The sequence below is a fragment of the Lichenostomus cassidix genome, chromosome 6 (assembly GCF_008360975.1).
Source record: "Lichenostomus cassidix isolate B80296 chromosome 6, HeHo_3.0, whole genome shotgun sequence".
NCBI classification, from domain to species: Eukaryota; Metazoa; Chordata; class Aves; order Passeriformes; family Meliphagidae; genus Lichenostomus; species Lichenostomus cassidix.
The window spans coordinates 32,778,247-32,802,402 of record NC_139487.1 but is presented as its reverse complement, the minus strand read 5'-3'; the positions used below and the strand labels follow the sequence as shown (position 1 = coordinate 32,802,402).

Genomic DNA, 24,156 nt, shown 5'->3' with positions numbered 1-24,156 from the left:
ATAGCATAAACTCCCCATTTGGATTCATTCCCTCCACGTGACAACTGGCCCAATGGTATTGGTTTAGTTCTTGTATTGCAGAGCTGGTTCTCCTTGCCATTAAAAATACAAAAATGGGTCCTGCTGAGTACCAGATCCTGTCTGTACAGAGGAGTATAAAGAGTCTTGTGTGGACTGTAATGAAAACTGAAATTGGGAATTCCCTCCACTTCCCTGGCCCAGAAAATGATGTGTGATCTTCAGATATGTGAGGAACTTAATCCATCATAACCAAGTAGAAACAAACATTCATATCAATTTTAATTTTAATAATAATCATCATCAACAACAATAATAACAACAGCGTTGGTGTTGCTGGTTTTGGTGTTGCTATACTTGTTGTTGTTCCTATTATTATTATTATTATTATTATTATTATTATCGATATCATTATTTTTGTTGTTGTTACTGTTATCTACCCAGGCTCAAGATGTGGCTGTTTATTGCAATCCTGTTTCTCATACAAACACCCACGAGCTCCGAAGATGCCACCAAGCAGAAAAAGGCTCTAAATCCCGAAACTCTCATGAACGTTGTAAGTCAGGAGAACTTTGAATTTCCAGTCTGAAAGTTTGGGCCCGTTCAGCTGGAGGAGAGAGGGTTGGAGGGTACATGGGGAGGGCTGGTGTTATTGAGCTGTTGCTATACAATGCTGCCTCCACACCGTCATTAACAAGCTACTCCTTCCCGGAGGAGTCCTCCCCCTCTCAGCAGAATTAAGTGCAATTATCAGCTGGGCCATCAGCAATGGGGATAACCCCAGACTGGATCTGATCAGATATCTCCCCAGAGGGTAGAAATCTGTGCATGGCTCCTCTCCTTCAGCTGCAGCAAAGCGCTCAGGGCCATGTCCAGTTGAGTTGACTCTGAAGCTGGGTTTAGCTGGACCCAAGATGTGGGCAATAAATTTGTTGCAATTCATCTTTCTTGCCAACCTCACGGCAAAAGGAGCATACAGTGACATGTGGGCAGGACCACAGCTGGATTTCACCAGCTGTGAAAAGTCTGTGGAATTTTCAGCATAAATAAAGCTCAGGCAGAGGCTCAGGAGCCCTGAATCCTGTGGGGTTTATCCTACTGCCCTTCCAGTCAGCCCAGCTCGGCAGGTTCCATCAGCCCCACCACCTTATCTGCCCAGCACATCAGCTGGGAGCCTGATGTGACACGTGCTGCTGTCGGTGTCAGGCATCAGGAAATTGGTGTCAGGCATCACACTGGGACAGCATTTCGCCAGAGCATCCCCTGTCACAAAAAGTCCTGAGCTGATCCAGAGACACCCCAGGCAAAGCCATGTCCCAGAACTTTGGTTTTACCAGGGGATGTGCCCTTCAAGTCAAACAAGCACACTGGCTACAGAAAGTTTCCCACCTGGCTTTTTCTTTCCCCAGAGCCAAATCATCTGCCACAGAGGGTACCCCAGTGAGGAGTATGAAGTTCTGACTCGTGACGGCTACTACATCCACCTGAACAGAATTCCTCATGGAAGAGAAAAGCCTAAGAACAGAGGTACAGCTCTATTTCACTCAGAGCCAGCAAAAAAAAGTCCTGAACATTACAGGTAAATGGATGAGCCTGGCCAGGCCAGGAGAATAGTCACTGTTAAAGCAAAAATACCAAATCCCTGGCATTTCTCCAATTTACAGTCAAAGCTGTAGCACCAGGAGATGTCATCAAAATGCACATTTTGTATGTCCTCTGGCAGTGCAAGAAAGAGGCTTTACTGGCCTTAATTTGGGGTGAGTGAATGGAGAGATTCTGGTTCAACAAAACATGCTGTTTCTTTTGCACCCAGGGGCCAAGCCAGTCGTGTTTCTCCAGCATGGGATATTTGGAGAAGGCAGCCACTGGGTGGAAAATCTGGCTAACAACAGCCTTGGCTTCATACTAGCAGACTCTGGCTATGACGTGTGGCTGGGAAACAGCCGGGGGACGAGCTGGTCCCGGAGACACCAGCACCTTTCAGCCGACCAGTTGGAATTCTGGGATTTCAGGTGGGCTGGAGAGCATTACAAAAGCCTGGCAAACTTCTGTGCCTGTCACCCAGCTCTAGGCAGAGGTGGGTGCCTCCAAGCAGGCAAGTCAGAGCACCTAATAGCTGGCACAGCCTCCCCCAGGGAGGCTGGAGGGACCTGTGCAGACCTGCAAGCTGACATGGTGCCAGCACCTCTCTGCAGCTGCTGAGAGCACAGGGCACTGCTGCCTGCATGGGGACACACAGAGACATCAGCCCTGCCTCAGGGGCATCCACGGGAACACCACTGAGATGTCTACAGGTGTCACTGCCACCTGCCCTGCTCCTAGGCCTTGCTGCCCCTTGTCCCCATGAACAGCTTTTTAAGCTGCTACTGCCTCTCCACAGTTATCTTCAGAGCAGATGTCCCAAGCTCATAAACAGATAAACCTCACACAGCAGGTCTGCCTTTCCAACGGGCACACAGGCAGGAACTGGTGCTCCATTCCCTTCTGGGAAAGAGCAGAGCTGGTGCTGTAATCCTGGTGGGAGCCAGCTCTGGGTCTGCAGAGAGGCTGGCTATGGCACTGGAATGAAAACCAGACAGGATCTGCAGTCTATTTACTGCTCTCCACAGCCGTGGGAGGACTAAGCCCTTCCAGGGGAAGGATGATGCCATGCCAGGAAGGATCTATGCCAGGAATTTTCTCCTGGAAAATCAGCCCTGGACGTTATAGCCAGGCAATGCAAGGCAGTCAAATCTCACAGGTGAGTTTTCCCTCCTGGTGTTGCCTCATAACCAACGTTCCCCTCCTGTGTTGCAGCTTCCATGAGATGGCAATGTATGACCTCCCAGCCTCCATCGACTTTGTGCTGCAGAAAACAGGGCAGAAGCAACTCCACTACGTTGGCTACTCCCAGGGCTGCACGATTGGTGTGTTCTGAGGGGTTGCCCACCACCTTGAATCGAAAATTTTCATTTTGTTGCTGGTCAGCAGAAAGCAGAGGGGTGCACTCCATGGGGTTTAACAACCACTGATGTGCCTGATCAGCCATGGGAATAAAGGTGTTGCCTTCCTTGGGGTATCTCTTGCACCAACATTTACCAGAAGGTGGCAAGAGGTCTCAGATTTCCAATTGGAGATAATTAACTAAACAGACTTGGGTCCAAGTGAACGCTCAGATTAAGCACCTGAGGAAAGATGCAGCAAGTCTGAGATTGTTTTTCTGTTTTCTCAGCGTTTATTGCATTTTCATCCATGCCCGAACTGGCTCAGAAAGTCAAAATGTTTTTTGCCCTGGCTCCAGTAGTGACAGCCAAGCACACCAGAAGCCCCATCATGAAGATGCCCTTCTTTCTGGACAAGAATCTCAAGACGATTCCGGTAAGGGATAACTCCATGCCCTTCTGCCCCAAAACTCACTGGTTCTAGGGAGGAGATCATGCTCAGACACAGCCCCTGGGGCTCTCTGATGCAGCAGAAAACAGTTAATTCCTGCTGATTTATTAGCACAGACATGATTCAGGTGCACATACAGTCCTGGATGGCCGCTTTGTTGAGTGCATATCTTCTTTCCATCTGTAGGATAAAACTGGTCTTTGTATGGGGGCACTTGTAGAATACATAAACAAAACATCTGGAAAAGAACAGCTTTGCTGTGTTGATTCCATGAAAAACAGATCCAGTGCTTGGGGGGAAAGAGGAGAGTCATGAATATTGATTTCCCTGGTGTGTGTTCAGTCAGCATCAACTCCTGCAACGAGCTGGACACATCTCTGTGGGGCAGGAGGGCAGGGAAGAAGTGGATTTGACTCCTGGCCATTCCCTCTCTGCCTGGATGGTGGGACAGTCCAGGGTTGGGCTGCAGGGAGGGAAGAGCAGGAAATGCACATTGCCCTTTGCTCCTGCAGCTGCTGCTCGGCAGAACGGAAGCGTCCCTGCACATCAGGAAGCTGTGGAAGTTTCTCCCGGAGCTGTGCAGGCACAAGATGCTGCACAGGCCCTGTGCCAACCTCCTCTTCCTGCTGGGTGGCTACAACGAGAAGAACCTCAACATGGTGGGTGTGCCATTCCAGTTGGGACGAGGGTCCCACAGCTGCTGGCTCTGCCCCCCACCCTGCTCAGCCTGCTACAGCCACACACCCCCAGTGCTCACAGCAAGCACACCCTGCATGGCCAACACATGTCCCTCTGCCAGATGCTTCTCCTCCCGGGACAGGAAAAGTCCTCAGGCTCTGCTGGGTGAATGTCAGTGGCCAGGTGGCCCTTGATAACACCCCTGAGTTAGGGCTGCTTGTCACTGCCACCACTCTGGGGTGCAGCCCCTGCTCTGACCCACCTGCTGAAGCAGCATCTGTGTAACCCCAGGTAGTCACTGAGGCCTTGAGCACAGCCCCTGAGCCCAGGTAGGGTGCCTCATGGAGCTCATCCTTCATCCCCATCACTCTCCTCCCAGAGCTGTCTCACAGCAATCGGTTTTTAATGAAAATTATATTCCTGAACCTGGTCCAGCCCGTTAGGCAGCGTGACTCAGCAGTGGCTGCTCTGGGAAACACCTGGCAGCTGCCACCCTCACTCCCATCCGCTGGAAAACAATGATGGCTGGGATGTGTTTCCTTGCAGACACGGCTGGATGTGTACACATCTCACTATCCGGACGGGACCTCTGTCAAAAACGTGATCCACTGGGCCCAGGTAGGATCCCTGACACACAAATCCTTCACCCTGGGATGGTCCCTTCCCTGAGAGTCTGCTGTGCCCAGGGCAGACATGAGAGTTCAGGGATCTTGGACATGAGCAGCTCCCGAGAAAGTAAAGGCAAGAGATTAGAAGAGGTGCAAGAGATTAGAAGAGGTGCTGGATTCAGGATGAGCTTCCCTGGTCCCTCTGGGGACCAGGGGACACTGTGGGGGGTCTGTGTGTCCTGTGCTGTGCCAGGGAAGGGGAGGCCACAGCTGGATGCTGAGACCAGTTTGGGGCCTCCCAGGAATCCCCAAAGAACTCAGGGACACCATGGTGGTGGGTGGAAGCCCAAGGAGAGACTGGGGAAGCTTGGACGAAGTGGTAAAGGGGGACCAACAACATCTCCCCCTGTCCAAAGGGGTCCTGGACACCTGGACTCTGCCAGTTCTGCTGCAGCTTCAGCACTGGCCCTGCTGGAAATGGGGTCAGGCTGGAGAACCCCACCCATGTGCCTCCTTGCAGAGCCAAATTATAGGTAATGGAAGCTGAAAAAGGATGATCAGCTTGTTGAAGGAACTGCAGCAGCACCCTGCACACACAGCTTGGTGAGCAGGATTTCAGAGGGAAGAGCATGGCACCAGGGCAGCCCAGGAGTCACATGGAACACCTTGGTTTGTCAACCCATGGCTAGGGACAGGCATGGTGCCAGAGGTCAAAGGATCACCCTGTTAAAAAAGGTGGAAAGCCTGGCTTTGCAGGGATGCCAACTCCTCCAGCAGTGTCCCATGGGTGAGGACACCAACACCTTTCCTTGTCCTGCATGTCCCCAGCCAGCTGGTGTGGTCAGAGATGGGCAGGGACTTACCCAAACCCCTCCTGAGCACCCTCTTGTGATGGGTCCCTCAAGGGGGCCGGGAGATGCTACACCCATACAGTGGCACTCGCTGGCTTCCCCCACCAGATCCATCCTGTCTTCCAGGTGGTGAAGTCAGGAGAATTCAAGGCCTTTGACTACGGCAGAGAGAACCGGGCTGTGTACCACCAGGTAGGAGCTGCAGTGGCAGTGCTGGTGGCTGGAGATGCCGGGGGTGTGTCCAGGGTGGTGCAGGGACAGGATGGCTCGCAGGGCGTGACCAACCGAGAGCTCCCCGTGCCCCTGCAGGACACACCGCCCCTGTACCGAGTGGAGGAGATGCTGGTGCCCACGGCGGTGTGGTCGGGAGGGGAGGACTGGGCAGCTGACTGGAGGGACGTCCGCCTGCTGCTGCCCCGCATCACCCACCTCGTCACCTACACCCACATCCCCGACTGGAACCACTGGGACTTTGTCTGGGGCCTGGACGCCCCTGGGCGCCTCTACAGCAGCATCCTGAAGCTGATGGAGGGATCCGGGTAGGGCGGTGGCTCCCGGGGGAGGTGCCGGTGGCCTGGCCCCTGTCCCTCAGCTGAGACAGCCCGAGGGGCGGGTGGGACACTCCCTGCTGTCCCCTCCTTCCTGCTGGCCTGACACGCTTGTGGTGATGGTGCTTCCCACGCATCCCTTGGCTGTTGGGGTCTGTCCTCCTCGCTTGGGAGCTCCTCAAGGACCGGTGGCACTGTGCTGGTCACCCAGGGCACCGAGGCTGGCAGGAGCCACCAGCCCTGCTGGAAGGGCCCCAAGTGATGGTGCTGATCCTGGGCTGTGCCAGAGGGACACGGGGACCCTGCCATGACCCCACGGTGGCTGCCCAGTGGGTTGTGGATTAGAACACCCTAATGGGCCTGTTGAGTCTGGCTGTGGGGGTCAGGCTGAGAGCAGCACCAAGCCATGGCACAGAAAAGGATGGAGGGGATGAATGAGGCCAAACCTTTCTTGGCAGCAGCAACAGATGATGCAATGAGGGGTTCTGGCCCCCTATTGCAGCCAAGGGATGTTCAGGAGAATCTTTTTTCCCCAAGACAAATCCCCAGGAAGCTGAAGGTCTCCATCCAGGCACTTCCCCGCATTGTCTGGTGCTGGGACTCATGGGCCAGAGGTCCCCAGGAATGGCTGCTTGGCTCAGCACCAACATATTGGGAATGATCATCCCTCACCCCTGGGAGCTGGTGACTCCAAATGCCCTGGGCTAGGTTGCAGGGCCACCGTCCCCCCCAGGAAGCTGCTGCCAGGCTGATGTCCCCTGCCAGTCCCACCCTGTTGCTTGCTGCAAATCCGGAGGCGGGGAAAATCACTCCAAAATAAATGCTCAAAGGGGATTCCAGGAGCTTGTGCTCTGACACCCCCAGCTCTTCCTTGCACGTGAATATTTTCCAGGGAGCTGCCAGGGCCAGCAGGGCCACAGTAACCCCAGAGGCAGCTGGCAGAGCTGGGTGGCACAGTGGGTTCTCCGAGGGTCCCAGCTGGGAGCATCCCAGTACATCCCAGTTCCCTGCCCCACCCCTGGGCAGGCGCCAGGAACATTCGCTGGCAAAAAAACACCAGCCAGCCTTGGGCGGGGGGAGAGTCTTACTGTATCCATGAGGGTTTGGGAACCACAGGCGGGTGGGAGCGCTGGCCCTTGGGGCAGCTCTGCTGCGATGTGCGTGCCGGGACAGCGGGATGATGGGTGTCCACAGCTCCCGCACCATGCCAGGCAGGTCGGCCAAGGTATAAGGCGGATGAGAGTGATGGGGAGAGGAGAAGGGTGGGCAGGTGGTCCCAGGGCTGCTCCTACTCCAGGAGGGGTCCTCTCTCCCACCCCGGCCTTCTCCTGCCCTCCATGGGCGCAGGCAGTTGGTTCACCACTGCACCGGGACCCACGGGCATCCATCTATCCCTCCATCCATCCATTTCTCCACCCACTCCATCCATGCCCCCCATCCCTCCTTCCATTCATTTCCCCATCTCTCTCTGCATCCATCCCTTCCTTCCTCCTTCCCTCCAGCCGCGGCTCGGGCCGCTCCAGGGGCGGTGCCGTTGGCGGCGGGCGGTGCCAGCGGCGGCGGAGGGCGGTACCGGCCGGCGCGGGCGGCCATGGAGGGCGGCGGGCGGCGGGTGGTGGCGGTGGGCGCGGGGCTGGCGGGGCTGGGGGCGGCCCAGCGGCTCCGCGGACATGGCTCCCTCCGCCTGCTGGAGGCGGCTGCCCGCGCCGGCGGCCGCGTCTGCACCCGCCCCTTCGGTACGGGCGGGGAGGCCGGGGGAGCTCCGGGCACGGGGGGTGGGCGGCACCGGGGGGCGGGCCCGGGCTGGGGCAGGGGGTGCCTGTGCCGGGCTGCGGGAGCCGCACCTGACCCCCCGGCCCGCGGGGCCGGTCCGGAGCGGGATGGACACGTGGCGGGGGGCGGCCGGTCCCGTGGGCACGCGGGGACCAAACGGAAGCCGGTCACGAGTGGCAGCGGGGGCGCGGGAGGGCCCGCTGGCTCCAGCCGTTTCGGGGGCACATGGCGCGGCGGGTCCTGCTGCGCCCCGAGGGCTTCTGCACACGCGTGGCTCGGGGCGGTGACCCGCTCTCCCTCCCTCCCTCCCGGCAGCGTCGGGGCTGGCGGAGATGGGGGCACACTGGATCCACGGCCCCTCGCCAGGAAATCCCGTGTTCTGCCTGGCCTCCCGCTACGGCCTGCTGACCCCGGAGGCCGCCCGGGAGGAGAACCAGCAGGTGGAAGCGGGGGGCCACCCCCCGATGCCCTCCGTCACCTACGGCAGCTCGGGGAAGGTGCTGAGCCCCAAGGCGGTGCGCGAAGCCCGCGACCTCTTCTATGCCCTCCTGGCCTCCACCCGCGCTTTCCAGGGGTCCAAGGAGCCACCGTGGCCCAGCGTGGGCCAGTATGTGCGGGCAGAGATCGCCCGGACGATCCCCGCCATGGCGAAAGGCCAGGAGGATGCCCGGCGGCTCCAGCTGGCTGTGCTCGCCGCCTGCCTCAAGCTGGAGTGCTGCATCAGTGGGACCCACAGCATGGACCTGGTGGCCCTGGAGCCCTTCGGGGAGTACGTGTCACTGCCCGGCCTGGACTGCACCTTCCCAGGGTAAGCGCGGGGCTGCGGAGCGGGACACGGAGGAGCGTTCCAGGGGCTGCCCCGTGCCCAGCGGTGACTCCTCCCACAGTGGCTACAGCAGCTTGTCCGAGCGCCTGCTCTCGGATCTGCCCGAGGGCACCGTCCTGTTCAACAAGGCAGTGAGGACCATCCAGTGGCAAGGGTCCTTCCGTGAGGAAGGGGACGATGCCAAGGTTTTCCCCGTCCGGGTGGAGTGCGAGGATGGAGATGTCTTCCTTGCCGACCACGTCATCGTCACTGTTCCGCTGGGTGAGGCCACCAACACCTTCCCTTGCTCTGCCTGTCCCCTCCGACCAGCTGGCAGGGTTGGAGATGGGCAGGTGCAGGGGAGGGATTGCCTAACCCCTTCCCAGCCTCCCTTCTCCCCTGGGAAGAGGTTAGAAAGGGGTTTGGGAAGGAACATCTCAGACCCCATTTGGCAGCCCGGCCAAAGGCTGCCCCATTGATTGCCCAATCTTGTGGCTGCAGGTTTCCTCAAGGAACACCACCAGGAATTATTCCAGCCTCCCCTTCCCAAGCGGAAAGCAGAGGCCATTCGCCACCTGGGCTTTGGCACCAACAACAAGATCTTCCTGGAGTTCGAGCAGCCTTTCTGGGAGCCCCAGCAGCAGCTCCTGGAAGTGGTGTGGGAGGACGAGTCACCCCTGGAGGAGCCCAGCGCTGACCTTGAGGCCAACTGGTTCAAGAAGCTCATCGGATTTGTGGTGCTCCAGCCACCAGAGCAGTATGTGGCCAGGGGGTTGGGCACCTTCCAGACCTTCTCCGGGCTGCCGGTGGGCACAGTCCCGGTGGGCAGCAGCTCTCAGCCTTACCTCCCCTTCCCAGGCACGGGCACGTCCTGTGTGGCTTCATCGCGGGGAAGGAGTCGGAGTACATGGAGACGCTGAGCGACGCCGAGGTGCTCAGCGCCATGACCCGCGTCCTCCGCACGATGACAGGTACCTTCCCCGCCCTCCCCGCCCGCCCACAGCCCCGGGGCATTTCTCCATCCCATCCCTAACCCCCCTCCGCAGGGAATCCGAACCTTCCCGCGCCCAAGAGTGTGCTCCGGTCCCGCTGGCACAGCGCTCCCTACACCCGCGGCTCCTACAGCTACGTGGCCGTGGGCAGCTCGGGGGACGACATCGATGTGCTGGCACAGCCCCTGCCCGAGGACCCCCGGGATCCCCGGGTGAGGATTCAGGCCCAGGGGATGCAGCGGGGACAGGTGGACGGGGATGGGGACAGGCCACTCCAGGAGCACAGGGAGGTGGCACTGCTGACCCTTTGGGGGGGTCGCCAATACTCAGGTCACCTGCTGAGCTCCACGAGGGTGGGGGCAACCCCATTGCCATAAAACTCGTGCACAGGCTGCTCCCCTCAACCACCCCCCAGCATCCTCAAGGCGCAGGGTGCAGGAAAGGGAAAGTGCCCAATTCTGGATTTTTATGCGGTCATGCACCCGCGGGGTGTCGGAGGGCGGGGGATGAGACTGGTTTAGTACAACCCCGCGGGCTCCTGCGCTCACCCCCCGCCTCACCGCAGCCCCTGCAGCTCCTCTTCGCCGGCGAGGCCACGCACCGCATCTTCTACTCCACCACCCACGGGGCGCTGCTGTCGGGGTGGCGAGAGGCCGAGCGGCTCAACAAGCTCTTCCAGGCGCCCGTCCCCGCGCCTCAGTCCTGAGGCAGCACAATAAACCCCGGTGCTTTGCCCTTCAGTCTCCTTTATTGAGAACGCTCCGCGCCGGCGGCTGCTTGCTCTCGGTGGCGGGGTGGATGCGGCGGGGCTGGCTCCATCGAGCGGGACGGCGCGTTAGCTCAGTACCAGTTGGTGCTGGAGATGGTGTAGCGGGGGTCGTCCAGCGGGTCCTGCGCCGGGCCTGGCCGCGGGGGGGGCTCCGGGGCGGGCGGGGGAGCGGCCGGAGGCTCAGAACCGGCGGCACGGGGGGTGCGGGGGCCCGCGGGGGCTCTCTCGCGACTCCCGGCACTCCCCGTGCCGCCGGGAGGTGCGGCCGAGCCCCCCGCTGGCGGCGGCAGCGGCTCCGCCATGGCTGCGACTGCCGCCGCTTCCTGTCGCGCGGGAAGTGACGAGCGGCCGAGGCCATGAGGGTGTGGGCAGCGCTGCGGGCGGCGGGGACAGCCCCGGCAGGGTTCCGGCAGCGCTTCGACTTCGGCGGCCGCGATGTGGCCTCGTGGTTCCCGCGGCACATGGCCAAAGGTGAGGGGCGGCAGCGCGGCGGGTCGAGCCCCCTCCCCGAGCGCCCGCTGCGCGCTCACCCCGCGCCGTGCTGTGTGCTGCAGGCCTGCGGCAGATGCGCCTGGCGCTGCGCCGAGCCGACTGCCTCGTGGAGGTGCACGACGCTCGAATATCCTCCACAGCTGCCGAAGAACTCTCTCCCTTGTCCCTCCAGATCACCCCTTGCCCCTCTCCACCCCCATCCCGCCCTCCTCCCGGTACTGTGCTTGCAGTCACTGTCCTTAGCGCAGCCACATCCCGCTGTCGGGCCGTAACCCCGCGCTGCAGGAGGTGCTGGGCATCCGCCCTCACGTCCTGGTGCTGAACAAGATGGACCTGGCTGATCCCCGCCGGCAGTCGGTGAGCGCCGGGGCAGGGCCGGGCTGGGGGCAGCGGTGGTGTCACAGGCAGGTGTCTGCAGTGCCTCTTTCCGTCCCCTCCAGGCGGTCTTGGAGCAGCTGAGGCAGCAGGGATGCTCGCACGTGGTCTTCACTGACTGCCAGCGCGATGTCAACGTCAAGAAGGTAGTGGGGCAGCAGCCCAGCCCTGCTCCCTAGAGAGCTCCCAGCCCCATGGAGAGCCCTCAGTGCTCCAGCTGGCTGCTCCCTTCCAGCTGTCCCAAGTCCTCTGCTCAGCCTCTGTTGTGCACATTCCCCTGGCACAGTGCCCCCAAGTGCGTGGCTGCTGCCAGCCCAGGCACAAAGTGACAGCCCTGTCCCTGTTCCTCTGCAGGTTGTCCCCATGGTTGCCAGGCTGGTGGCTGACAGTCCACGCTACCACAGGGCCGAGGTGAGACATGTGCATAGAGGGCCACAAAATCGCAGAATATCTCAAGTTGGAAGGGATCTACAGGGATCATCCAGACCAGCTCCTAGCCCTGCCCAGACACCCCAACAGTCCCACTCTGTGCATTGCTGGGAGTATTGTCCAAACACTTGAAGCTCTGGGAGCCTTGGGGCCATGCCCATTCCCTGGTTCCTCCAGAGAAAGGTTCTTCCCCCAGTGCCCCACCACCCTCTAGGGGAAGAAGCTTTCCCTGATATCCAACCTGACTCTCCCCTGGCCCAGCTCCAGCCATTCCCTGGGTCCTGTCTGAGAGCAGAGATCAGAGCTTCCCCTCAGGAGGAGCTGCAGCCCCGGGGAGATCTGACCTCAGTGTTCTCTGCTCTGGCTGAACAAACCAAGTGACCTCAGCCAGTCCTCATGTGGCCCTTCAAGACCCTTCCCCATCCCTGTGTCCCTCCTTTGGACACTCTCTGGCAACTTTAGGTCTCTTTTGTATTGTGGTGCCCCAAAACTGCTCCCAGTGCTCGAGGTGGGGCTGCCCCAGTGCAGAGCAGAGGGAGGGTCACCTCCCTTTCCAGCCAAGGGACGAGGCTGCTCCCACATATGCCAGAAGTGCTGGCAAACGCTGGGATATTTCCCAGTGGCAGCAGCCTGTTGCTCCAGGAGTGGGTGGTTGGTAACCAGCTGCTCCTTGCCTGTGTCTCCCTGGCTTCCAGAGCTCTGAGCACAACATCCTGGTGATCGGCGTGCCCAACGTGGGCAAGTCCTCACTCATCAACTCCCTGCGGAGGCTGCACCTCAAGAAGGGTATTTCTGCATGGTGCCAGGGCTCGAGGAGGAGGTGGGTCAGTGTCACTTACACCTATGACTGTGTCTGTCCCCGTCAGGCAAAGCCACTGCGGTGGGGGGCGAGCCAGGAGTCACCAAAGCAGTGCTGTCCAGGATCCAGGTACATCCCTGTGGGTGGGCTCTGCCTCCTGCATCCAGGAGAGACCTTGAGGCTCACAGGGCTGATCTCAGGGGGTTGCTCAGGTCCTCTTTCCAGCAAGAGCTTAACTCAAGTTCAGTGCCTTGCTTGTTAGCCATGTGGTGCTGATTACCAGCTCTGCCTTCCCCTTGCCAGGTCTGTGAGAAGCCCCTGATGTACCTGGTGGACACCCCTGGCGTGCTGCCCCCCAAGCTGGGGGATGTGGAGACGGGCATGAAGCTGGCGCTGTGTGGTGAGGTGGAGGCTGTGGCCAGGGGGAGTCCCCAAATGTGGCCTCAAGGCCTGGTACCCGAGGCTGGGGTGAGACTGCTGCTCACAGCCCCTGGGTGGGAGGGGATGGCCAGGGCTCAGCAGGGCTGAGGGAAACTGGGGCTTGACCATCTTTTCCAGGAGCCATCCATGACCACCTAGTAGGGGAGGATGTCATGGCTGACTACCTCCTGTACACCCTGAACAAGCAGCAGCAGTTTGGGTGAGCTGGTGGGAAGTGGGGAGGGGTCCCAAGAGGGCAATGGAGATGCCATCCCCAGGGAATTTTGGGGGAAAGCAGGCTGTGAGCCATCTCCTCTGGCAGGTATGTGCAGCGCTACCGGCTGGGCCAGGCCTGTGACCACATCGAGCCCCTGCTCAAGCACGTGGCCCTCGCCCAGGGCCGCACGCAGAAGGTGAAGGTGCTGACAGGCACAGGTGGGTGCTCGGGGAGATCTGGGGTGCAGGGGCTGGGACCCTGGGGATCCCAGCACAGCTCCAGGTTGCACTGACACTCCTGTATCCATTGCCATCTCTAGGGAATGTCAACATGATGATGCTCAACTACCCAGCTGCTGCCTACGAGTTCCTGCGGGACTTCCGAGCAGGACGCTTGGGCAGGGTGACTCTGGACTGAGACCTGTCCCAGTGAGGAGCAAGCACTGCCTGCAGCCATGTGGACTGGTGACACCCTGGTGCCCCAAGGGGCTGGTGACACCTCAGCAGAGAGCTATGGTGTGTGATCGAAGCAGCTCTGCCAGGGCAGCTCCCAGTTTTGGGCATTGGGCTAGTGGGACAGGATGCCCTGTGATGTCACTGTTGTGATGCTCCCATGGAGATCTGTGCCCACCCCGCAGAGCCTGGGGCAGGGCTCTCCTCAGTGCCTCAGACTGGGACCTGGAAACCCCCAGAGAGCTGTTTCCTGAAGGTCTTGGCCTGCTCTGGGGCCTCCCTCCCGCAATAAAGCCTGCGTGGGCAGGGACTGGGCACTGGCCATCCCAGGGTCCCGCCCCTCGCCCCACATTTCAGCCACACCTGCTTTCGCCTGGCTTTATTGTCGCTTCCTCGGCCTCCGGACACGGTGAGGCCACGAACAGGGGCGCGGTGCAAAGAGGTGCCCGAGCCGGCGGCGTTTGGCTCGGCGTGGAGGGGAGGGTGGCGGTGGATCGTCTTCCACGGGGATCCTGCCCCGCCGGCGGTGGGTGGACACAGCCCCAGGAGCCGCTGCTCGCCCGGGGCGTAGGGCTTAGCCCCGGGGGGGGCGGTCGGTCCTCGCGGCGTCGTGGGTGCACCGGGCACAGTCAGGTCCCCCGAAATCCATCAGCGGTGGAGGAGGGCGGCCAGCGGGCAGAGCCAGGGCAGCGCCCGGCCCGGCAGGGTCCCGGCGGGCGCGGTGGAGGTCCAGGCGCTGGCGGCCGCCGTCCAGTTGCCGTCGCGGTACTCGACGCCGTCTCCCGCCTGCAGCTCTCCGGACAGCCGAGCCCGGCGCAGGGCCGCCCCCGCCGCCACACCGGCCGCCGCCCCCGCCGCCGCCGCCCCCGCCACGCGCAGGGCCGCCCCGGCAGAGCCGTACCGGGGCACGGCTGCCCTCGGCCGGCTGCGAGCCGCCCCCCGCGCCGCGCCGCGGGCCGCCCCCCGGGCGCCACCGCGCCCACCCTTGCCGGCCACCGTGTCGCAGAAGGTGGCGGACAGTAGCACCAGCGCCCAGCACGCCGCCGCGCTCCGCCGCATCCCGCACCTGTCGCAGGGAGGGAGGGAGAGCGCCGCCGCTCAGCCGCGCCCGGCCGCGGGTGGGGGACCGCGCACCGACGTGTCCCGCTTGCGCGTGTGCTGGGGCCGCGCACGCGTGTGTCACCGCACACGCAGCAGCCTCGCGTTGCATAAACGCGCTCCCCCCACCCCTCTGGATGATGCTCTCGCACACGCACGCTCCCGCACGCCCCTGTGGATGATGCTCTCGCACACGCTCGCACCCATGCGCTCCGGAGAACCCTGTGGATGATGGTCTCGCACACGCTCGCACCCGCGCGCTCCGCAGAGCCCTGTGGATGATGCTCCCGTACAAGCTCGCACCCGCGCGTTTCCCTGGCTCGGCACACACCCTGCCGCGGGACGCACTCACACCCCCGCCCCTCCCTCTTCTCCCCGGGGCTCACCGGGCCCGGGGGTGCCGCCGGCTCGTTCCACTCCTCTCCGCTTCTCCCTGGCCGCGCTCCCGCTGCCGCGCTCCCGCCGCGCCCCCCGCACTCCCCCCCACTCTCCGCGCGGGGGGCGGCGGGGGAATCCCCCCCTCCCTACCCTTTCCCTTCCTTTCCCGTTCCCCGCGACGCCTCTACACCCCCACAAGTCCCTCCGCCCCGGCCCCGCCCGCGCCCCGCGGGGCGACCACGGCGGGACCCCGGCTCGGGGCGGGGGGCTCTAGCCCTGTGCCCCCTCCCACGGCCCCGGGGGTCCCGGCCCCGCCCCGCGGCCCCGCCTCGGCCAATGGGGACAGCGCATGGCGGGGCGGGTCCGCCTGCACCAATGGGCTATGGCGGGGGCGGGGCTCCCGCCGCTCATCGCCATGGCCGCCCCGCTGCGAGCGCTCCTCCGCCCCGCCGCCGCCGCCGCGCTCCCCCGAGCGGGGGTCCCGCCGCCGCTCCGCGCCCCCCGCGGCGCACGGGGCTGCAGCGCCGGTGAGCACAGGGACACCTGGGGTCACCGCGGGTGGGTGGGCTTGGCCCCGCCCAGCACCGGGCACCGGGTTCCTACACCTGGCACGGTCGTAGCCCCGGGCATGTGCCCAGCGACCCGCATGTGGTCCCTGGGCTGCGCACCAGGCCACGCCACCGGGCACCGCGTCCCTACTCCATGTGCGGTCCCAGCGCCGGTCACGGGGTCCGTGGGCTGTTCGCCAGGGCCACAGCACCGGGCACCGGGACCCAGCACTAGGGAGGGTCCCAGCAGCGGGTATGTGCCCAGCGAGCTGCACGTGGTTCCTGAGCTGCGCACCAGAGCCCACTACCGCGCACCGGGGCCCTGCGCTGTTCATGGGCCGTGCACTGCATACCAGAGCACCGGCACTGGAGCCCAGCACCGGGTGCCTGGACCACGCACACTGTCCCAGTGCAGGGTGGTCACGGGGCTGCACGTGCCCGGGTCAGGGTGGCACCGGCAGCTCCCGTGAGCCGAGCCCCCGGTGACGTCCCGCCGGCTGCCGGTGACCGCTGGCATGAAGGTCGCCTTTAAATAGCACGGAGTGGCGGCGGCGACGCCTTGCTGAGGGTGGCCGGGGGTCTGCCCGGTGCCCGGCAGCCGGTGGGCTAACAGGCCGGTGATGATGTGGCGGACAGGGGCTGCGTTCCAGTACCTGCTGGTACAGAAGACAGGGGCGCAGAAGAACGTGGGGCTGATCCAGCTGAACCGGCCAAAGGCGCTCAATGCGCTCTGTGAGGGGCTCATGGTAGAGCTGCGGCGGGCGCTGGAGGCCATGGAGAGCGACCCGGTGGTGGGAGCCATCGTCCTCACCGGCAGCGAGAAAGCCTTTGCAGGTAGGACGGGGGTCTCTCCTCAGCCCAAAGTTTTGGAGGGGATTGGTGTCCCACTGCACTTCCCTTTGCAGCTGGTGCGGACATCAAGGAGATGCAGAATAAAACCTTCCAGGAGTGCTACAGCAGTGGCTTCCTTGCCGGGTGGGACAAGGTCTCCATTGTCCGCAAACCCATCATCGCCGCCGTCAATGGCTATGCCGTGAGTGTCCCCCACATATCCCTGCACCCCCTGCCTCCACCCCGGCACCCCCTGACCTGTCTGTGCCTCTCCTGCCCCAGCTGGGTGGTGGCTGTGAGCTGGCCATGATGTGTGACATCATCTATGCCGGGGAGAAGGCACAGTTTGGGCAACCCGAAATCCTGCTGGGAACCATTCCAGGTGAGCAGCAGGCACCTGCCAGGGGTTTCCATCCAGCTGGGATGGGGACACCCAGGTACCTCTCTCTGAACCTCTCCCTTCCCTAAATGCCCCAGGCGCTGGCGGGACGCAGAGGCTGACCAGGGCAGTGGGGAAGTCGCTGGCAATGGAGATGGTCCTCACTGGGGACCGGATTTCGGCAAAGGAGGCAAAGGAAGCAGGTAGGGGCATGGGGCAGCCCCCAGCCAGTAGGGGCAGGGGTCCTGCCAGGAGCCATTCTCCTACTTCCCACTGCCCATCCTAGGTCTGGTCAGCAAGGTCTACCCTGTGGACAAGCTACTGGATGCAGCCATTGCCTGCGCTGAGAAGATCGCCAGCAACTCCAAGCTGGTGGCTGCCATGGCAAAGGAATCAGTCAATGCTGGTAGGGGCTGGGGGCCAAATGGGAACCCCCTGGGGGGCTGCTGGGGGCCAGGCAGAGGATCACCCCAACTTCTCCCTTGCTCCCTCAGCCTTCGAGACAACGCTGACGGAGGGGAACAGGACAGAGAAGCGCCTCTTTTACGCCACCTTTGCCACGGTGAGTAGGGGGATCAACCCCATGGCATGAGGCAAAACAGGGCTGCTGCAGCCCCCTCAAATCTCATCTCTCTGCTTGTCCCAGAGCGACCGCAAGGAGGGGATGACGGCCTTCGTGGAGAAGCGCAAGGCGAACTTCACCGACAGCTGAGCTCGGGAGATGCAGGTCCCTGGGGTGGTGCAGGTTCCCACAGCCACCTGCAGCCCGTCCACCCCCTGCCTTACCCCACAGAGGGGACCGGGACCCGTCCGCCAGTGATACTTGCTTGGGGTGACAGCCAGCAGTGGGGACCACCTCTGCCATCACTATTAAAGGGTTTTCTAGGTGCTGCCGGGAGATGGGGCGTCCTTGCTGCAAGGTCCTGCCTTAGCTGGGAAATGTTGGGGTTCGCTGAGACCTCCTGTGCTCCGTCACGCTGCTCTCCAATGCTGGGCTGAGCAAGAGCAGCCTCGTGGCACATAAATCTGTGTGTTCCCTGGGAAGGGGACAGCCTGTGGCACTTTCTGGGGCACAACACCGATGGGCTGAGTTTGCCTGGCCTCAGCCTCACCTGGGCTGACCTGAAGCCGGGATGATGGGCTGAGTGTCCTACCCCAGGACATCATCCTCACCCTGCCTGGCATCTTGGGGCAATCCTGAGGGGCTTCCTGCAGGTTTGGAGGCCCTGCACTTAGCAGCAGGTTTCTGGCAGCAATGAGGAGCCCATCAGGATGTAGAGAGGGGAGTAGGTTTATTGGTGAGGCTCAAGGCTGGGTATTTATAAATTCCCCCAGGAAGCCCCAGAAGCAGCTCCCACCCCTCATTGCACAGCCTGAGCACATCTCCACTCAGCTGTGGTAGATGTGGTCACGGTCCTCCTCTGGGCCGTTCTGCACCTCCACGGACAGCATCCTGGGTGGCTTGTAGATGTCAGCCTCCCTGGCATCATCCTGGGGGTGGTAGAGGTGGTCACGATCCTCCTCCGGGCCATTCTGCACCTCTATCCAGAACGGCACATGGGCATTGGCCTCCCTGGCATCATCTTGGTGGCGGTAGAGTTGGTCACGATCCACTTCTGGTCCTGCCTGGACTTGGGGTGGGCCCCTCTGAGCCCAGGCACTTCTGGAGAAGACCTTTATACCTGGTTCATCCTCCTCCGATGGCTTAATGTCTCCTACACCCAGGATGCTGGAAGAGGGGAGGAAAATCAGCAAGGAAAGGTTGCCAAACACGACCCTGTCCCAGGGGAATCCCACCTCATCCAAGTGCAGGGACCCTGGTGAGATTCCCAGCACCTCAGGAACCAGCAGTTAGGATCTCAGGGAGCAAACGGGCTAATTTAACTATTTGTTCTACAAAAGGAATAGAGAAACCAGCTGGATGCTCAGAGAGTTTGTGTTATTTGGGGAGCGGGGGGAGATGGAGCTGGGACCCCCTTGATTTTGGAGGCACAAAGCAACAAGGGGAATTTATTCTCCCCTGAAATACTTTCCATTTTGGGGTGTTGCTTTATGGGCTTTTACAAGCCAGATGTGAGTGCCTCTTACATTTCCTCAGCCAAATCCTGCTCCCTGGCCAGATCCTTCCACCTGGAGCTGCTCAGAGCCTGTGGGAAGAGAAGGGGGTGGCACTGGTCACGTGTCGGTCCCCCTCATCAGAGGTGGCAGCAGGAGGGCAGGCTGAGGGGGGGCTTACCTGGGTGCCACCAGGTGCCAGCAGGAAGAAGGCAATGCCCAGCAGGACGGTGATGCTGCAGAGCCCCATGGCTCTTGGGCTGGAGAAGAGATGGCAGAGACATGGTGGCATGAGCCATGTGGCTGGTGCTGGCCCATGCCCTGCACCCTGTTCCCATGCCCACAGTTCCTCCCTGACCCCCAGCACCCACCCTGCCCACCCCTTGTGCCCACCGGGGCTGGCAGGGACCTACCTGTCCATGGCTGTGTCTTGCCACACCTGCCTCGCACTTTGCCCGGCCTTGTGGCAGCCCGGCCCACGTGTCCCTGGTGGCACTGGGTGGATCCAGGTCCTGGTGCCACCCATCCCACGTGTCCCTCCTGGCCCTGGGTGGATCCAGGTTCTGCTGCTCAGGGAGATGGCACATCCCCATGCACCCATGGGCTCCCCAGGGCAGGCAGGTCAGTGTTCTCCTGCCAACACACAACCTCTGCGGAGGGGCTGCACTCCCAAGGCCGCTCGCCAAAAGCTCCGGCAGCTTCTGTGAGGGTGGGGAGTCCCAGATGTCCCAAAAAAGGTGGAGCTGCAGCCTCTTGCTTGGGCAGGGGCTGCACTCTGACTTCTCTGCTGTCTCATTCCTGCTGTGGGCTCAAGCATGCTCCTGGCTCAACTGCAACCCTTCCCTTTGCTTCTCCATGCCTGGCATCATGGGATTTGCCTGCATCACATGGATGCCTTCATCTCTTCTGCTACAGGAGTGACACTGGTGATCTGGGGACTTTCAGTCCACTCAGTGTTTCCTAATGCATTGTTTTCCCCCAGGAGATAAGATCTGGAGGCCTGTGTGAGTCCAAAGCCTCTCCTCGACTCAGCTGTGATAGGTTACCCCAATTCCATGCATGGATCATGTCAGTGTGTTAAAAAAAAAAAAGGGACATTCAAGTTTTGGCTTGAAATAAGGAGTTTTGACAGCCACTGGCCAGCAAGAAAATACTCCTTGCCCATGAACTCTGGGAAAAGCTGGTGGCCCAGAAGAGAGCCAGTCAGGAGCCCTGAGGTTGTAACTGTAACTTCAATTTGTTTCTAAATTGCAAGGGCAGGCACTCGGGGACCCTGGACTCTGGGAAAAAGGAATTCCCAGGTCAAAACTCACGGACTTTAACACCTAAGGGAGGGCAGGTTGGGCTGCTGCTGCCTGACCTTTGTACCATCACATGCCAAAGCCCGCAGGCACCTCCAGCAGTGTGGGGCCTGCTTCCCATTCCTGGATATCCCAGTGCGGGGGAAAAAGTCCCCTTAGGGGCTTTAGTGTTGGAAAATGGTTTTTGGTCCTTGCTGAGAGACATCCCTGGGCAGATGTGGGATCCTGGCTGCGAGGTTTCCCTGCTGGAGACAGCACTGTCCAGAGCCCACGGAGCAGGGATTAGGGCTGGACAAGCTGGATGAGTTTTAAACAGGGAAGCTTTTAAAAACTCGCTGGGAAATCTCCTACATCTCCGTAAACACCATTCCCTGCTCCCATTTGCAAGGATTTTTCAAAGCCCCTTTGATCCTCTATTCCTCACAGGGAGGGGGAAGGGAAAAATGCAATTATAGATCCTAAGCTTCTTGGAGAAATATTGTTCCAGAAACATCTCTTTTTCCCCTTATGGACAATTTTTCAGTGTCAAGATTCACCAGGACCCCAAGACCACTGGCTCTGTGTTTCCAGTTTTTACCAGGAGGATGAGATTACAAAGGAAGGGAAAGGCAAGAGAGAAAACAACCTCCATCCCAAACTGATTTTTGCAGTATTTGCAGAAAAGGGAAGGAGGTTCATTCTGCACACCTGACTCTGCCTGGGCTTCAAAATAGCACTTAAAATTCTCTATGAAGAAATTTTGTAAAAGTTCCTTTTATTTATTCACCTGTTTGGAAGTCACTTTAACTCCCTGTGGAAATGCTTCTCCTGGTCCAGACAAACCTTTCAGAGTAGGTGCCAGGGTGCAGAGGAGACTTCAGCGAGATGGAGAAAGTCAGAACTAAAGACCAATGGGGTTTTTTTCCCCCATTTTCTTTTCTCAGTGATTCCAGCTTCCATACAGTCATGTTGTTGTCTTGGAATTTCTTGAAACTATTTTTCCCCCAAAGGCAAAAAATAAAACACTAGTCCTGTGCAGTCTCAGCTGCAGGACAGTTTCCTTAACACCTCACCACATGTTCTGGGTTCCCCTTCCTAAAATCTTGAGGGTTCTCCAGTCAGTTAGGTGGTACCAGTTCTGTTTGACATCAGGAACCTGTGCCCACATGCTGGCAGAGCTTTAATTGGTTTGGCTGGTATATTCCATGGAGTGGGAACTGGAAATGTCCCTGGTGGCACCAGCCCCATGCCTGCTCATCTTGCACAAATCTGCTGCACTGACCTTCAGACTTTCTTCCTTGGTCCTTTAAATCCTCGGGTGGCACCTTGTCCAAAGCAAATTGTGGATGGGATCCTGGAAATGGAGACAGGCTTTAATCCATGTTAACAGCCCACCCCTCACAGGCTCACTAGGATGCTTTATGCTGTGTGGAAGTTTAAGCTCCCGAAGTTTAAGTTTCCAGAGGGCAGAGCAAGGTATGGGAGAAGCAGGACGTATCGATAGCCAAATAATTTTTAAAATGGGTGAAATACTGGTTGGATTTCCTGTGTACTCTGCACATTCCTGCTCTGGAGGCCTCTTTACAACCAGGTGTCAGTGTTACCAAATGTAACTCTTGGGCAGTTGCAGTGGTTGATTATGACGAGCAGGAGAGCAGAAGCAGCATCCTGCAATAGCTTGGGAAGAAATCAGGTGGGCAGACAAACACAGGCTTCCACAGCATGCTCACTTTCTGCCCTTCCTTACACTTCCTTTTTTTTAAAAATGGCTTTGGAAGCATACATGGGATTTCTGTCTTTTTTATCTGATAAGATGGAGTGGTCCCAGTCCCAGGCTCTTTTGCCTGTGGAGGCCAAAGTACAGACCTGGATTTGTAGAGCCGTTTCTCTGGCAACACGGGGCTGGGGCTGGCTGCAGGCTGAGAGATCTCCATGTTCTCCTCAGCCCCTATTTCCGTGGGGTTCACTTGGATTTGCTCTGCTGTCTCCACACTCACATCCATCGGCATGCTGGCACCCTGCACTGAGGGACAGTTCGTGTGCTTGGAGCCACTGCAGAGACAGAATTTTACATCCTGGCTCAGAGACACTGCATGAGCCCAGAGCCAAGGAAATCAAAGACATTTTATGAGGAAACAAGTCCAGCTGGGATGGATTCCTTCCCAATACTCCATCTAACCCTGCCCCCCTCTGGCAGTGGGAAGTCATTCCCCCTTGTCCTAGTACTCTCTCCATCTTTCTTGCCAGCCCCTTCAGGTACTGGAAGGCTACACTTGGGTCACCCTGGAGCTTCTCATCTGCAGGCTGAACAATCCCAATTCCCTCACACTTTCCTTGCAGGACAGGAGGAAAGCTCTGCAGCTACCTTTTCACCTTCTTGGGCCTATCAAACCGAAAGTCAGCAGGATAAAGGTGCACGGTCACCAAGTGATCCTTCCTGTCCTTGCTGCTCTTGAACTTCTCTGTGCAGCCTTCCACCAAACACTGGTACTGAAAGGCAGGGAGGGGGGAAAAAAAGATAAAAAGATAAAACTGGAAAAGACAAAAGACCAACCACAAGGAGAGGGCTGGGCATGGCAGCTCACCATGTTTTGCTTCTCAGCCATTATCTGGAAGAGGGAGTCATGCCACTCTAAGATGTGGATATCCAAGAGATTCCCCGAGGGGAAAGAGCGCTTGCAGAAGGAGCAGACGTTCCTGTGCAGAGTATTGTAGTGGTGCTCATAGCTCTCCAGCGTGTCAAACACCTGGCTGCAGCCAGAGATGTGGCAGCTGAACTCGGACACCCTGCGGGGAAATGAGGACATCCCCGCCTTAGGCTAAATAAAAGCTTTAATTTCAGTTGCAAAGGCATCCCCCCAGAAGATCTTATCACAGAATTTCAGGATGGTTTGCATTGGATGGGACCACAAAGCTCACCTATTTCCAACCCCCTGCCATGGGCAGGGACATCTTCCACTAGACCCACACCTGCAGCCACAATACTTGTGGCATTTTTTTGTGGGTAAAACTTAAATGCCAGGTGCAATGGAACATAGACCATGATGGTGCTGGCAGTTGTAAACTTATCTGCCATTGGGAATTTATTTGTCATTATGGCTTCAGGACCATCTGTATCACCATCCTATTAAGTGATGCTTTAATGAAGAATAAACAAGCAACAAGGTAATAAATCAGCTTTTTGTCATAAAAGTTGGAGTTGTGGATGACAGCTCTGTGCCAATACTTTTTTACGAGGCATCCATAGGAGAACCTCACACAAAGTACTCCCTGGATTTTAAAAACAAGAGCAAGACCAAGATTCTCCCCCAGGCTCAACCCTCCTGGTTGGAGGTGTCAGCCCACAGAGGCTGTGGCTGCCCCATCCCCGAAACTGTCCAAGGCTAGGTAGGCTGCACGGGGCTTGGAGCAACCTGGTCTATGCAAAGTGTCCCTGCCCACAGCAGGGGGTGGAATGGGGTATCTTTAAGGTCCCTTCCAACCCAGACCACTCGATTCCATGCCAGACGGACTGAGAGCTCGCCCGCAGCTGTGGCGAGGCTCTGCCTCACTTACTTGGGTCTCTCGGCCACCTCCTCGAGGCTGGTGAGGACGCCCTGCAGGTAGAGGTGCCTGTGCACGTCCCCATCCTAGAGAGGAGCAGAGAGCGGCGGTGGGCGGGCGGCCAGGGCAGCAATGCACCGCGCAAACCCTTCTGCTCCGGGGGAGCGGCCGCGCTGGGAGAGCCCCTCACAGCCCCGCGGAGCTCGCCGGGCGCGGGGCCGCCTCACCTCCAAGAGCGGGTGCTGCGGGCCGAGGCGGAGGCGGCGCGGGGCGAAGGTGAAGGGCGGCGTGGGCTGAGGGCGCTGGGGGAGATCCTGAGGGGGATCCTGAGGGGGATCCTGAGGGAGCGGAGGGAGCGGAGGGAGCGCCTCACGGAGGACGAGGTGAAGGCCCGGCGGCAGCGGCAGCATGGCGAGCGGGGTACTGCGCATGCGCGGGGCGCCCTG

The 24,156-nt window shown here is 59.9% G+C and overlaps 7 protein-coding genes across 9 annotated transcripts; 4 read left to right on the top strand and 3 right to left on the bottom strand.

Annotated features, from left to right (window-relative positions):
• Positions 1 to 469: 469 nt before the first annotated feature.
• LOC146435672 (lipase member M-like) lies at positions 470 to 6,421 on the top strand. The gene is made up of 9 exons (XM_085064441.1): positions 470 to 574; positions 1,428 to 1,545; positions 1,832 to 2,030; positions 2,815 to 2,924; positions 3,230 to 3,375; positions 3,903 to 4,049; positions 4,615 to 4,686; positions 5,654 to 5,719; positions 5,837 to 6,421. The coding sequence occupies exons 1-9, from the start codon at positions 470 to 472 to the stop codon at positions 6,068 to 6,070; spliced, it is 1,197 nt and encodes a 398-aa protein (XP_084920567.1). The 3' UTR covers positions 6,071 to 6,421.
• Positions 6,422 to 7,651: 1,230 nt separating this feature from the next.
• Positions 7,652 to 10,380, top strand: PAOX (polyamine oxidase). The gene is made up of 7 exons (XM_085064429.1): positions 7,652 to 7,811; positions 8,164 to 8,656; positions 8,736 to 8,935; positions 9,155 to 9,410; positions 9,512 to 9,624; positions 9,700 to 9,857; positions 10,211 to 10,380. The coding sequence occupies exons 1-7, from the start codon at positions 7,667 to 7,669 to the stop codon at positions 10,349 to 10,351; spliced, it is 1,506 nt and encodes a 501-aa protein (XP_084920555.1). The 5' UTR covers positions 7,652 to 7,666; the 3' UTR covers positions 10,352 to 10,380.
• A 103-nt stretch (positions 10,381 to 10,483) lies between these two features.
• MTG1 (mitochondrial ribosome associated GTPase 1) lies at positions 10,484 to 13,960 on the top strand. The gene is made up of 11 exons (XM_085064432.1): positions 10,484 to 10,885; positions 10,969 to 11,035; positions 11,161 to 11,263; positions 11,347 to 11,427; positions 11,636 to 11,692; positions 12,406 to 12,496; positions 12,577 to 12,638; positions 12,813 to 12,909; positions 13,068 to 13,149; positions 13,252 to 13,364; positions 13,466 to 13,960. The coding sequence occupies exons 1-11, from the start codon at positions 10,771 to 10,773 to the stop codon at positions 13,561 to 13,563; spliced, it is 966 nt and encodes a 321-aa protein (XP_084920558.1). The 5' UTR covers positions 10,484 to 10,770; the 3' UTR covers positions 13,564 to 13,960.
• Positions 13,961 to 13,962: 2 nt separating this feature from the next.
• SPRN (shadow of prion protein) lies at positions 13,963 to 15,388 on the bottom strand. Its single transcript, XM_085064440.1, has 2 exons — positions 15,083 to 15,388; positions 13,963 to 14,664 (listed from the first exon to the last, which is right to left on the bottom strand). Exon 2 carries the CDS (start codon positions 14,655 to 14,657, stop codon positions 14,247 to 14,249), a length of 411 nt encoding a protein of 136 aa, XP_084920566.1. The 5' UTR covers positions 14,658 to 14,664; positions 15,083 to 15,388; the 3' UTR covers positions 13,963 to 14,246.
• Positions 15,389 to 15,450: 62 nt separating this feature from the next.
• Positions 15,451 to 17,730, top strand: ECHS1 (enoyl-CoA hydratase, short chain 1). The gene is made up of 8 exons (XM_085064433.1): positions 15,451 to 15,601; positions 16,259 to 16,456; positions 16,528 to 16,655; positions 16,736 to 16,835; positions 16,931 to 17,035; positions 17,119 to 17,238; positions 17,327 to 17,394; positions 17,479 to 17,730. Exons 1-8 carry the CDS (start codon positions 15,457 to 15,459, stop codon positions 17,542 to 17,544), a joined length of 930 nt encoding a protein of 309 aa, XP_084920559.1. The 5' UTR covers positions 15,451 to 15,456; the 3' UTR covers positions 17,545 to 17,730.
• A 375-nt stretch (positions 17,731 to 18,105) lies between these two features.
• On the bottom strand, positions 18,106 to 21,515 carry PRAP1 (proline rich acidic protein 1). 3 transcript variants are annotated; one of them, XM_085064439.1, is made up of 4 exons: positions 21,450 to 21,515; positions 19,069 to 19,147; positions 18,921 to 18,979; positions 18,106 to 18,561 (listed from the first exon to the last, which is right to left on the bottom strand). In XM_085064439.1, exons 2-4 carry the CDS (start codon positions 19,135 to 19,137, stop codon positions 18,222 to 18,224), a joined length of 468 nt encoding a protein of 155 aa, XP_084920565.1. In that variant the 5' UTR covers positions 19,138 to 19,147; positions 21,450 to 21,515; the 3' UTR covers positions 18,106 to 18,221. The 3 variants fall into 3 exon arrangements, with proteins under 3 accessions (XP_084920565.1, XP_084920563.1, XP_084920564.1); XM_085064437.1 differs by lacking the exon at positions 21,450 to 21,515 and adding an exon at positions 19,301 to 20,773; XM_085064438.1 differs by lacking the exon at positions 21,450 to 21,515 and having other exon boundaries at positions 19,069 to 19,260.
• Positions 20,926 to 24,156, bottom strand: ZNF511 (zinc finger protein 511). Its single transcript, XM_085064434.1, has 6 exons — positions 23,938 to 24,156; positions 23,723 to 23,796; positions 22,753 to 22,954; positions 22,533 to 22,657; positions 22,034 to 22,219; positions 20,926 to 21,521 (listed from the first exon to the last, which is right to left on the bottom strand). Exons 1-6 carry the CDS (start codon positions 24,139 to 24,141, stop codon positions 21,452 to 21,454), a joined length of 861 nt encoding a protein of 286 aa, XP_084920560.1. The 5' UTR covers positions 24,142 to 24,156; the 3' UTR covers positions 20,926 to 21,451.